Source organism: Dermacentor silvarum, unplaced genomic scaffold (assembly GCF_013339745.2).
Source record: "Dermacentor silvarum isolate Dsil-2018 unplaced genomic scaffold, BIME_Dsil_1.4 Seq384, whole genome shotgun sequence".
NCBI lineage: Eukaryota > Metazoa > Arthropoda > Arachnida > Ixodida > Ixodidae > Dermacentor > Dermacentor silvarum.
The window spans coordinates 97,228-111,636 of record NW_023606150.1 but is presented as its reverse complement, the minus strand read 5'-3'; the positions used below and the strand labels follow the sequence as shown (position 1 = coordinate 111,636).

The following is a 14,409-nucleotide window of genomic DNA, read 5'->3' as shown; positions in this document are numbered from 1 at the left end:
GCGCGAGGCGAGCAAGCACGCGATCACGCGATCACGGAGGGAGGGGACGCCTATGATTGGCTGGGGGTATGGCGTGATCGCGCGCGATAGCTGCGGGCACCGCGTCTGCTTCTTCAGACACATAAAACCCCGCTTTAAAGGGCGCCACTAATGAACCAACAGTGGCTAAATCAGCTAGCATGGTGGTGCATAACTGCGAGTCGGCCTAGTTGGAACAGATTCATTTTCTTAAATTTCTGTGCGCAAACAAACAGGGACGAAGAAAAGGAGACACAAGGACGAGCGCTTTCTAACAACTGATTTTTATTATTGAAGAACCACCGGCTTAAATACCCACAGATCTGCGCGATCCTGTCAATAGAACACGTCAAGAGCGCATAAATAACGCTTGCCATGGAATGCCGCTACGCGGTCAGCATAAAAAGCAGCAATGTTCATAAAACAAGCAAAAGGCGAAAATGCGTTAAAGATATGATGACAGGAGCGAATTCTCTTTATCTAACAATGAAACAGAAGGATGACTGATGCATTTTTCTTTTAGTTTTTCAATCCAGTGAGTTTCCACAATTTCTCTCGCGGTTTGATTTCTATGCATAGATTTGATTTCTATGCATAGATTTGATTTCTATGGCATAGAAATCAAACCGCGAGAGAAATTGTGGAAGCTCACTGGATTGAAAAACTAAAAGAAAAATGCATCAGTCATCCTTCTGTTTCATTGTTAGATAAAGAGAATTCGCTCCTGTCATCATATCTTTAACGCATTTTCGCCTTTTGTGCTTGTTTTATGAACATTGCTGCTTTTTATGCTGACCGCGTAGCGGCATTCTATGACAAGCGTTATTTATGCGCTCTTGACGTGTTCAATTGACAGGATCGCGCAGATCTGTGGGTATTTAAGCCGGTGGTTCTTCAATAATAAAAATCAGTTGTTAGAAAGTGCTCGTCCTTGTGTCTCCTTTTCTTCGTCCCTGTTTGTTTGCGCACAGAAATTTAAGAAAATGAGCATGGTGGTCTCGCAACCCGGAGGTCGGTGGTTCGAATCTGCAGCTCGACGAGCATTTTTTTTCGCGCGGTTTGGGTTTTTTCGTTCGCCAATGCCGACACGAGTAACGCAATAGAGAGTTATTGACCCTTTTCGCGGCGATCCCGTGGACGCTGCCATAATTTATCACGTGGTGATGCGTCCATTGCTTGCCTCAACTGCCTCCGTTGCCTCCTTGTTTACAATAGAAGTGTATGACGCCGGCGCGGCTTAGAAAACCTATGTTTTCGGAGATATCGTAGACGGTGACTAGGTGGACGACACGAAGCTTTGATCAGAGCTTCATAGAACATGCAAAGCGCTTTCGGAGCTGATTAAGCTATGTCCAAACGGCGCAAGCCGTGTATATGGTGCTTGTTCTAAAAGCGGGGCTAATATGTATTCCAAGCTATCCAAGCTTTCTGATTATGAATTCAGTCAGGATTAGTGTGTTTTGCTCTTTGTTCTTTATTCGGCAAATATTTTGAAGCAGTGGCTTCTCAGTTTCTGACTCAGTGAAGTTACTCGGTGCGGCCACTATCTGATTATTTTCTGCCTAATCGCTGGCGGGTGCGCTCAGTTCCGATAGATTTGTTCTTGCTGCGCACAAGGCTTGAAAAGTAGCTGTTTTGTACATTGGGTACCTTGTAGCAAATATATATTACAGCTAGGAACTCACTTACTCTTGTGGACCGTCACGAAACATATAGCTTCGACCATTCGTGCGCCATAAGTGGTGTCCGTCATTTATTGTGCATATACAGTGCGCATATATTCAAGTGTGCGCCCATTCACTTCCTGATACGTCGGCGATAGAGTGGGCGTAAGTTTCCCTGCCATTTGGGACAGTGTGTATGATAACGTAAACTTACTATGACAGGAAGCGGCGCTGCTCCCTTTGTGATTGTTTTTGTTTCATTGTTTAGCTAAAATTATAGCTAGACGGCTTGACTTTGCCCTCGGAAATGTCATCGGGAACCATCATCATACGGCATCAAAGGACGTCGCATCACTGATAATCTGCATGTCATGCGATAATGTGCGAAGCCACTTCCGTGGATGCATCCACGGTAGCGGTTCTGGAAGTTGATCTGAGCAAGGCTTTTGACAGAGTAGCACATGACTTTCTCTTCACCTTGCTTAAGGCCTGGAACATTGTGGACCGCCTTCTTAAATACATAAGTATCTGCTACCGGCAAGTATCGACGCGACTAGTGATCAAGATCACGGGCCAACAAGACCAACAATACAGCTCAACAGGTCCGCTAGGCAAGGATGTCCTATGTCACCAGTTCTTTTCGCTCTGTACTTGGAATCCCTGTGCCGAACAATTCTGAACGACGGTGATATAACAGGCTTCAGTGTTACAGATACCTCTCTGAAAGTCCTCGCCTATGCCGATGACCTTACGCTTATGTGTGCCTCTAAGGAAGAAGTCCGCCAAGGAATGCAGCATGTCGTGGACTTCTGCAAAGTGTCTGGTGTTAAAGTGAATTGTGAAAAGTGCGCGGGTGCATGGCTAGGTGTATGGGATTCAAAACCAACCACCTTTCTAGATATGAAGTGGACGTCTGAAATCAATAGCTACCTCGGTGTGTGCTTTGATACTGCCAACCTACAGAACGGACAGAATACGATTCGAATGGGATACTCTCGCGGCAAAAGTGCAACAGTGGCATGGAAGAACTGTCCCATTTTGAACAGCGCCCTTGTGTGCAATACTGTGTTCTTTCCAGCTGTGTGGTACTCAGCGCAGGTGATTCCCTGTTTGCCGGCACACGTAAATCGTGTGCATAGATTTTGCGCAACATTTATATGGGAGTCACGTTTTGAGCGTATGAGACGCAGTAATTTATTTTTAAGTAAGGCGAAAGGAGGCCTAGGGCCTGTAAACGTAGAGTAAAACTAAAGTTCACAGGTACCTTTTTTTCAAAAACCAAACTAATCACATTATACGTCATTCTTTCAAACAACTAGGCGGTGGGTACTTGGGTGAGTGAATTGATGGTGCCCAAGGAGTCCCACGTGTGCACACCCTAAAATTCTACAGGGAGGTGGAGAAGGCAGCGCGATTCTTTCAGCAGTGTTTTTCTCAAGAGTACCTAAAGAATGTAAATCGGAAGAGCCTGTACTGGAACATTATAGATATGCTATTCCCACCACCACTATATCGGTCTCGATATGGAAGCCAGCTGGAGTCTGACGTTTTAAGCGTCTTCCAAAATATCCTGTAAAAACAGCGATTAAGGATTTTTTTGTTAGGTTACATGTCGAAGTTTTACCCGTCAAAACATGGTTAAGTAATAAGGTTTTTTTTTGTGCCGACGACAACGGACTGCGCACTCTGCCCATATCCAGAATCGTTGCAACACGTCTTTTTGTTTTGTAGAAATGCAGCACACTTTTGGCATAACATACGAATTGTGTTTATTACACATTACCCAAATTGGGAAGACGTAAAGTTTTTGAGAGTTGAACACCATAAAAATGACAGCTGTGTGCAAACCCTGATATACTAGATTTTTATGCAATTTGGAGATCACGAACTGACTACATGCTAGCTCTAGAAAACGCGAAACCGGCGTGGACCCACTTTTGTGATGCTTTTACACACACAAGTTCGCTGCTTGACGGCGAAGAAGAGTTTAGCAAGACATGGCAGGTGTGGCAGAAGCGCCTGCAGCAAAGACTGGTCTTATTTAGATGTGTGATTCCCTCTCTCGGTGTTTATGAAACCTGTGGAAAAAACGCTTCAGTGCTGGATACTTGCTATGTTGGATTAAAAATAAAGTGAAAGGCAAAAAAAAAAAAAAAAAAAAACAGTGGCTACATCAGCTACATCAGAGGTGATCATAGCGCTAGAAGACACGGACAAGAACGAGAGAACAGGACGAGCGCTAACTTTCAACTGAGTGCTTATTTCGAGAAACAACCGTATTTGTAGGCCCGCATACAGAAAAGGCCCAATCATCGCACATTAAAACCAGCCGCATCTAGGAACGCAAATTCATTTGTAGTCATCGCAACTGAAGGGGAGCTGATGCAGGTATCACCGGCCCTCGCGATCAGAGTGGCTTCAACAACCTCTCGCGCAACTTTATCTACATTTCTATACAAAACGGAACACTCATTGAACAAGGATTTGCACCCACAATCACTGCAATGCACAGAAACATGACCATCTCGGTATCGGTTCAATTTTTGTTTGTGTTTCTTAACCTATATCATTCAGGCATCTCCCAGACTGCCCAATGTAAACTTTCCCGCACGATAACGGAAGGCGATACACAACATTCTTTACGCACGACACAAATTGGTCTGATGATTCTTTTTACAACCTCCGCGTTTCTTGGCAAACGGATCAGTGGCACTGCATAAGCTAAGCAATTTCTGCGGAGCGGAAAATATTACATGTACTTCAACCTTTCGTCCAATCTTCTTTAGAGCGTGTGATACGTTATGCATGTATGGTACAACAACCTTTTTCATGTTGTCACTACTGCTCACGTGCATGCCATTCTCTTTCTTTAGCTTCCTTAACGCACTTTCTGCTACTGATATAAGTACATGGTTAGGGTATCCTGCGTCCAATAGACGTTTTTTTTGTATGTCAAAGCTGCTAGACATTATATGGGGGCATGATTTGCGGAACGCGTTGTCAAGACACAGATTAGCGATTGATAGTTTCACCAGCTTAGAATGTGATGAATGATGCGGAAGCAGCATCTTATTGTCACGAGGATGATATTCCCAACAAATATGATGATCGAACAGAAAAATTCTTAAGTCTAAAAACTGGATGGAATTATTGACTGGTAGTTCATGTGTTATCTCCAGATTGTCAAGACATCGAGAAAAAATGTTAACTACATCATTTACCGATTGAGTGGAGTTAAACAGGACTAGGTAATCATCCACATATCTAAAACTTTGGTGATCTTCACCACTGACATACAAGTTTCTATAACTTTGTCATAATGGACCAGGAATATATCACTGAGTATGGGTGCCAGACACGACCAAATACAAACCCCTCTCTTTTGAATGTAGATGTGTCCATCGCATTCAACGTAGGTGATTGTAAATAAAACGTAAGAAGTTCTAGGAACCCACTAGCTGATATGCCTGTCTTAGTCTGAAACTCCAAAATGATCAATGCATTCTTCAACACATGCCAAAAGGGGGCTTTGGGGCATGGAGTAATACAAGTCCTTTACGTCAATAGAACAGGCTGAAATGCCCTTGTCACAATTCGTTCTAAAGAACTGCACCACATCACTCGAGCTTCTTGCAATGAACGGATCATCGATGTGCAACATGCGTAATGAATCCTGAAGAAAACTGGCGAGCGCTTTCTGCCAAGTACCTCTCTCTGACACTTTCACTCTAAAAGGCCAATCCGGTTTGCGAGTTTTCACAGAAAACATGACTTTCAAGTGAAGGTCCTCACTTTTCTCCAAGCGCTTCCCTAGCCGGGCTAGGTTGAGGCGAGAGCACAACTGCTTCTCTCTAGCCTTTACTTTCTTTAGTGACACCTCATCGCATCTTTTCATTACAGAAGTTACTGCTTCAAAAGCTCTTGATGCAAACTCACCCTCAGTGAGGACAACAAAACCACCGTCTTTATCCGCTGGTAGGACGCACAGGGAGTTGTCCTGTAGAAACTGTTTCACGCGGCGAACAGGCTGATGGGTCGACGCAGGTCACATGTGCGATGATTGTGCGATGATTGTGCCTTTTCTGTATGGGCCTACAAATACGGTGGTTTCTCGAAATAAACACTCAGTTGAAAGTTAGCGCTCGTCCTGTTCTCGTTCTTGTCCATGTCTTCTAGCGCTATGCCCACCTCTGATGTATCTAACCAACTAGCCCAAAAAGCCATACTTGTAAATCAGCTAGCATGGTGGTCTCGCAACCCGGAGGTCGGTGGTTCGAATCTGCAGCTCAACGAGCATTTTCATTTTTCGCGTGGTTTGGGTTTTTTCGTACGCCAACGCCGACACGAGTGACGCAATAGAGAGTTATTGACCCTTTTCGCGGCGATCCCGTGGACGCTGCCATAATTTATCACGTGGTGATGCGTCCATTGCTTGCCTCAACTGCCTCCGTTGCCTCCTTGTTTACAATAGAAGTGTATGACGCCGGCGCGGCTTAGAAAACCTATGTTTTCGGAGATGTAGACGGTGACTAGGTGGACGACACGAAGCTTTGATCACACCTTCACAGAACATGCAAAAGCGCTTTCGGAGCTGATTAAGCTATGTCCAAACGGCGCAAGCCACGTATATGGTGCTTGTTCTAAAAGCAGGGCTAAATATGTATTCCAAGCTATCCAAGCTTTCTGATTATGAAATGAGTCAGGATTTGTGTTTTGCTCTTTGTTCTTTATTCGGCAAATATTTTGAAGCAGTGGCTTCTCAGTTTCTGACTCAGTGAAGTTCTTTGGTGTGGCTCACTATCTTTATTTTTCCGCCTAAGCGCTCGCGGGTGTGCTCATTCCGATAGATTTTTCTTGCTGCGCACAAGGCTTGAAAATAGCTGTTTTGTACATTGGGTACCTTGTAGCAAATATATATTACAGCTAGTAACTGACACTCTTGTGGACCGTCATGAACATTCAGCTTTGACCATTCGTGCGCCATAGGGTGTCCGTAATTTATTGTGCATATACAGTGCGCATATATTCAAGTGTGGGCCCAATCACTTATTCTTGATACGTAGGCGATAGAGTGGGCGTAAATGTCCCTGCCATTTGGGACAGATGTGTATAGATAACATGCGGGAAACTTACTATGACAGGAAGCGGCGCTACTACTCCTTTGTCATTGTTTTGTTTCATTGTTTAACGAGTTTCATTGTTTCATCATTGTTTTAACGATGGTACCTCACTCTTGCGACGTTCTGGGGATGAAGCGCTTTCTTTGAAGGTTAGTGATACAAGGCTGGCGGATGAGCAAATGTCTGTATCCTCGAGGAAAGCCATACATCACGAAGTGCCGGTAACACGTTCGGACAGTTGCAGTAGCGGTACGCGAACTTGGCCACACAGATTCATTGAATTCCTTAACATGCCTGTCACTATTTTTGCAGCCAACTACTGCACACGTCTTCAATCCACATGATTCCATCTAGCATGATTGGAGCACAGTGTGTTAGCGAAAACTCAGTTTCCAACAGCTGATCGCGCAAAGCAAGGTAAAGCGGTAATGGTTTCGTATTCGTGCGCGGTCGCTGAGGAGAGGTATGGCGCGCCGCCGCGAGCGCTGTCTCGTTTCTCTAAAACAAACTGCTCCGCGAAAAGGGTCAATAACTGAGCGGGTTTACGGGTCAGCGGGCTCGCGGGTAAGAGGCGACGCCACTGCGCATGTGCGGTACGCTGGCGCAGCCAGCGTGTTTACGTAGCGGTCCCTTCGCTCCGCTGGTTTCCTCTCCCCAGCGGAGCGAGTGCAGGGACCAGCGTTTTTGCGAAATCAACATGGCGACCACGTGCGCGAACAGCTGCATGTCGCCGCCGTCGTATTCAAATGCGGCGCTGGCTCGCCTGCAGGTGAAAAGCCACCCACGTGTTTCACCTCTGAAGGGGACATCTGTATACTGCGAGATGTTTCAGCAACGAGGCCGTTTGGTGACGATTTGAAGTGCCCACAGCATCATTGTCTTCTGATGTTGAAAATAAATTGAAATTGAATTGAATGACCAGGATCGAGAACCCAAAGTGAGCGCTTGGTCGTGATCTGACGCTAACTCCCACCTTGTCCGACATGTGGCGCTGCAAATCGCTCAGTTCTCTGCGCTCAGTTCTCAGCCTCAGTGCAAAGCGCTCAGTTGCATAGCACGAATATCTGTGGGAATGCAGCGACAAATCTAGGCCTTAAGTTTAGCACCGAGAAATCAGGAATTATGATTTTTAATGAAGAGACGAGTAACTTCGTAGTGTCAATCCAACAGCAAATAACCAAGAGTAAAGCAATATAGGTACCTCGGCGTACACATAAAAGAAGGAAAGAATTACTCAAGCAACCACCAAGATAATCTGAAAATAAAGGGGAAGCCGAATGCAGCCATACTGAAACAGAGAGCACTGTGGGGCCACAATATATGAGGTGGTGCGTGGAATCTGTAAAGGAAATGGTGCCAGCGCTAACATTCGCAAATGCCATTCTATGCTTAAGATCGGATATCTTGTCGGGTTGGAAGTTAGCCAAAGATCAGTAGGCCGGTTGGCTTTGCGAGCCCACGGTGAGGCAGTGCAGAAAATGTACCACAAATGAGGCAGTGCAGGGTGACATGGCTTGGGCCTCTTTGAAGTCAGGGAAGCACAGAGCAAAATTAGCTTTGAAGAAAGGCTCAGGAACATGGATGAAATAAATTGGCGACTAAAGTGCACAAGCATCTGTACATGAAATCGTGGACACAGAATGGAGGAAGAGGTCAACGAAGTTGGCAACCAAGTACAGGATAATCGAAACTGCAAATAGACAACCAGGAGTCATCAGAAAGAAAGTGAGAGAAATAGAGACCGTGAATTGGATGCAAAGAATGGAAACAAAAAGGACAATGGAGATTTACAAGAATGAGAAGAAAGAAATTAGAAGGTAAAACCTGTACGATAACAAAAAGGGCAGTGCCTTGCTATTTGAGGCTCGAGGCGGTTGCCTAAGGACCAAAACATACCAGAACAAATATTCGGAACTAGATGAGGCATGTGTATGCTGCAGTAACGATCCAGAGATCACTCAGCACATCCTAATGGAATGCGAGGATCCACCCAGCGAGAACCGTAAGTAACGGGCAACTCCCAGAAGCACTTGGGTTTAAAGTGGATGAAAACATCAACAGATCAGCCGTAGAGATAAGCAAGAGGTGATTAGACTAGTGGTGAAAAAAAAGCTGGAAAAAGATGGATACGACCTGATCTCTTAAAATCATAGGTAGCGGTACAAGGTAAATTTTTGAAAAATAAAAGAATAATGAGAAGCATACAAAATGCTAGATAAAGCATGTATAGTATACCTGATTAAATCAAGCAGGCTAGGTGACTATTTATCGCCGCCCCGTTTCAAAGGGGATGCCAATAAATCATCATCATCATCATCATTCTAGGGTGCCTCGATGCCCAGAGCCGCTTTCAGGGTGGGATACCCATGCTTTTCGGCGCCATCTTGGTTCTTTCCAATACGGAGGCGCTGGGCGTGTGGCGGCTGCAGATTAACCATTGGGCAGAAAGAAAGGGCGGCATGCATGCTAAGGCGATACCGACGCGATTTAAATGCAGATTTTCTGCTCTACCATCTGATAAACAGTTTGCCTGCATAGAGTGCTCGTTTCAAAAGAGGTTGTCCGACACTTTCGCGTGTATCGGAACCTGAAGGTAGCACGTTTTTTTTTCTTGCGAGGTTACCCCCTTTTTATTTACTAATTTCACTGGTAAACGACCCACAAATAGTACTGGAAACGTAAACTTGATGAAATGTTAAGTTTGAAGCTCTTCTAATAGTAATCTTGCTTCTTAGGGTTTATCCCGTCATATTTATGAAACTGGAAGAAAAGTGAGGAGACGCCGTGTGAGTAGGCCTGCAGCAGTTCCGGTGCCTGCTCAAGAAGAAAATGCATTGAGAACAGTTTTCAACACTCAAACACAATTTATTTAGAAAAGTAAGCCCTAATTAATCGACTTTATAAGCTCCCAGCGAGGTTATCTGGTTAAAATGTGGTTGCCCTACTGCACGCTCGTAGCTGCTACAGTCTTGTTAGCATAACACTCAGTTGCCTTTTAAGGAGTGTTAAGCCATCTCAGATAGATGCCCAGATGTGTCGACACAAATCGCTCAAGAAGATTTTCAATAACATCTTGTGCTGATAACATGGGTTTTCTGACAAGGTTAGATTCTTTCGAATAATTTCCTTCAGGCTTTCAATGGTGTTTCTCAGACAGCTCAGATCTTGAGCTCCAGCAAAAGACTTGAGAACACCCTCACATTAAAAACAAAGTCCAGAATTTCTCTGCTTGCACAAAAATAAAATTTGCCACCTTGGACATATTCATTTGGTTGAGCAAGGTGACGTTCCTGTCCAGGATCATCAGCCGCTAGCGTGCACACAGAGCACTGTTCCACAGTGCGGATAATCGGCTTTAACAAAAAGCCTGCCAAGTGTACGAGCACATCTTCCCCAAGAGACGAAACTTCCTCTAAGTCGAGAATGCAGTGGCTTCTCTCATCACGTCAACGATCGCGTATCCAGGAAACGAGTTTACAGGTGCCCCAATACTTCTAGCTACAAAAAAAAGTCAATTCACAACGTCTAGAATAAACCTACGCCATTGCAAAAAGTCAAACACGGCGATCACACCATACTGCAGTCTTATTATCACTAGAAAACGCACGCCAACATATACAAGCAACTTCTCTGTGCAAATGAAAAGGATCACAAAGGCACATTATCCTTAACAAAATCATGATCCACACTCGCATTTCTTCGTTGTGTCAGTCGGTACCCAGCTGTCGCGTTTTACTTGCGCTGCCCTTTTCTTCCTTCGTTCAACGTCGCGGGGTAACAAAATACCCGTTGTCTTTCGCGGTCGATCCAGTGCACAGAGCGACAAAGCAGCCCGCCATGTTTCGTCAACAAGCATGAACATAGCAAGAGACTACACAAAACACGAGCTCTCGCACCACAACGCCACAAAGAAAGCAAATGGAGCGCGCGTCCGTTCAGCTCGACAGCCGACGCAAAAGAACCAACATGACGCCGAAAAGCCAGAGCGGCGGCGCGGGGCGGTTCAAAGGCTGTCCCCACCGTGCAAGCGGCGCTGGCATCGAGGCGCCCTACTCAGTTCAGCAGAGCGAGGGATCGCTGAGCTAAAACTCTTCCTTCGTGCGGCGCTTCGCTGCCCTCTCCGTTCGCTCGTTCGTTGCGCTGGCCCGTAAGCCTGCTCAGCTCTCTCTCTAATACAAGCTTCGCTCGAAAAGGTACGTTGGGCTGAACGAGAGGTGTAATAATCTGTGGCTAATGGAGTAGTGGAATAAATGCCAGCAGATGAACTATGAAACAACTTAGAATCACATGTGTCATGGTCTACGTGTACACCACATTTTGAAAAATGAGCTATATTGTGGCATGTCCACGATAAAATGGAAATAATCGTACGTGACGCGTACGCGAAGGAAATGCACCTGCAAGAGAATGCATAATCGCTCCTTGAATACTTATTTCTCTTAAACAGTTTCGACGGATGCAGGAAACACAGCAAAAGTACGTGCTGCTCATATTGACACGTGTACTTATTCATCTTTGAGCAGTGACCGTGTTTCACCGGCTAACTAATGTTAAAAGTCGCTCAGTGCAGGATGCACCTCCCTGTATTTGAAGTTTCTATAATGTTACCTCTGCTTCTATACGCTGTCTGTAGTCACCGAACATGGTGTAATCAGATTTGATGCACGACACCGATTGCACAGTACCTCCTGGAAGGCACGCCGGCAGCAGCGATTACGCAGGAACTTTCGACGAGTCGTGTACAAAACCTAACGCGCTTGACCCTCAGATGAGATTTCGACGACCACCACCTGCACTCCCCGCTATGGAGGTGCTTAAGTGTTAGTTGTTTTGTAGGGACAAGAGCCGCCCAATAAAAAGTTAGTTTGGTGACTCGCAGTTGTAAAACCGTCTTCTTCTTCAACACCACTACAACTTGACTATCGGGAATATAGTCATTTGATGCAGCGTAATGATTTTGATGCACGGCCAAAAAGGCCGTTGTACAAACTTGTACCTGTAGTTGCCGATTGTGCAAGAGCATTCTTGGTTTTGCGCAAATTAGGGCGTTTATTGATAAAATGTATTGTACAGATTGGGTACATACAAAGGTGATTTAAATTGGCGCTCTGAGAAAAATGCAAATAAGGTGGTGTCAAACCGCTCGATTTATTAAAAAAATTCCAGGATTGATCCTTCTTGTGATGAATACGCGCGTATTACTGAAGCCTTTTTTTACCCACTGCGAGCCCATCGATAGCGTGCACATGGTAGTGCACAAATGTACACGAGTGAACCCTAGGTGCTTTAGTGTGTTTGCACTGTAGCGGATCTCATAAAACTTTCGCTTTCGTGTCTGTCTTAGCGTTCTTCACATCAGTAACACCGGAAAAAGAACCCAATACGTTTTTCACAGACCCATAGTACATTCCGAAGAGCGCACGCCATGAAAGATAAAATAGGAGCACACGAAAGCTACAGAGGCCTCAGCAATGACTGCAGAATATATAGGAACCAAAATATTCAGGCACAAGCACATTACTACTAGAATATTACTAAACTACACGATTGCAATGATTTTTTTTTATTTACACTCCAAACCTCAGCGATTTAACCCCCAAATAATGGGATGAGGTAACTGAAGTAAGTGTTGGCAACAGACAAAACTATAATAAACCTTTATAAGAAAAAAGGCATTGCCTGCACATTAAAGCAGAGGTTAGGCTAACGAGTGTGCTGGAGAGGCAGCTACTAACTTGCATTTATTTTCTCTTCTAAAAAGTTTCATGCGAATGTGTCCTCACTTAAATTGTTTTTAGAATGTTGCGAATTCAAAAAAGCCCCACAGGCTCCGTGTATGTGTTTTTTCAGGTCTTTCTTCTATATTTTTCAATGAAAAATACTGAATGAAACATATGTGTTCTAAGGAGGGATTAGGCAGAAGAGCTTCAATAGCGAAGAATGCATGCAGTCGCCAGTCGTCTTTCCAAAGTAAGTTTAACGCGAACTGTTGAGTGGTAAATGTTGGTTTCAGCGCATGTTTAACGAGTAATGCTGCAGCCTCTGAAGCGTCTGCTGGGCGAGTAAAATTATCGTATGTTTTTCATTGCTGCAGGAAACATATTGCCGTGCTGTTGCTCTTTTGGTCGTTCCCACTTTTTCCCGTGCACCCAAGCATTGTCACATCTATTAGACTATGCTTTTAAAAAAAAGCGGACCTCTTCAGTTGTGGCTTACTGTATCCCTAATCGCGCGAAATCTGACTCAAAGGTACCACAAGAATTTTCGTTCAAGCTGTGCCTTATTTGCTCTATATCAGGAAATGACTTCGCACATTTTGTGCCCTGACAACGGCAGGTACAAAAGTTCAAAGATAGTTTAAATGAAACAGCTGCTTACCTGCTTCAGGATTATTTTCTACTGGCATCTCTTCCTCTTCCCATGCAGATTCTTCAGCGCAGCACAGCTTGACCACACGACTCATGGCGAAAGACATCTGCGAACCGGCGAGACAAATTCTTTTGCTGCTCATGATATTTCATGATATAGTACTTGCATGTACCGACATCAGTACGCTGTAGGGAAGGCGCAAAACGACGCACTGTCAAAACTAAGTTACAAATTTTACTCTATATTGGGAACTTGCGCCCAGCAAAACAAGTAGCACCCAAGCACAGCGATAGCGGCGAGCAAAGTGGGCGATCGTCGAGAATCTCATCTCCGGATGAAGCGCGTCGGCTATTTACCGTGGCGCGTCTAAGATTGCAGTTCAGTCGCTGGTGCTCGCATGCCTTCCAGAATGCAAAACATCGTTCGCGTCATGGGTGCAGTTGGGTTACAGAGGGTTCGTTGATCACATAGACAACAGATAGAACCAATGATACACAGATCTAGATAACACCAGAGAGCGCAGCCCCGCATTCGTTTTTCTACCGCACTGTGCCACAATGGAACGCATTGCACTATGTTTCATTGTATTTTGTACGCCCCTGCTTCGTTCTCGGGCTGCAGTAGATCTTAAATAAATAACAAAAACGTCCGAAGTTACGATACTCCCTAATGCGAAATTTGAGCGCAGTTTTTCATATGTGCCTTCAAATCAAATCAAATGAAATCTGTTCATTTTCTTTGTATAAACAGTGAGTTGCCGCAAGAAGCTGCTGATTTCAACAGCTTGACGAGGCGGCAGCCCGAATCCCCGATACCTAACCATGGACACACTGTACACACAACGTACGAAAACCCTTTCACAAGCGCAACCTATAAAAAAAACGGTAAAAACCTACTATAATACTGTCACGTAGTAGTGACGCTGAAGTAAACAGTCGTAAAACTGTGTATGACTAAACTGGTTGTTTATTGGGCGAACCTGTGCCCACAAAAGCAAGCTACACTCAAAGCACAACGATAGCGGCGAACGAAGTCGGCGATCGTCGAAAATCTGATCAGCGGCGAAACGCGTCGGCTTTTATACCTGAGTCATCGAAGGTTCCAGATTAATCCCTGATGCCCGCGGGTCTTCCAGAAAGTTCTAGACAATTCGCCTAGGTCATACAATCAGATAACATAAGCGTCGGCGAAAACAGGCAACGGAAAGAAGCATCGATAACGTTCCAGAAACTTCCGAT

At 44.9% G+C, this 14,409-nt stretch overlaps 1 protein-coding gene across 1 annotated transcript in view; it reads right to left on the bottom strand.

The window, feature by feature from the left end:
• Nucleotides 1-14,409, bottom strand: part of LOC119435026 (ATP-binding cassette sub-family C member 2-like) — a 79,459-nt gene that overhangs the window by 36,575 nt on the left and 28,475 nt on the right. Inside the window, exon 4 of the mRNA XM_049659673.1 lies at nt 13,181-13,277. Within this exon, the coding sequence (XP_049515630.1) occupies nt 13,181-13,277 (97 nt within the window). The remainder of the gene's footprint in view (nt 1-13,180; nt 13,278-14,409) is intronic.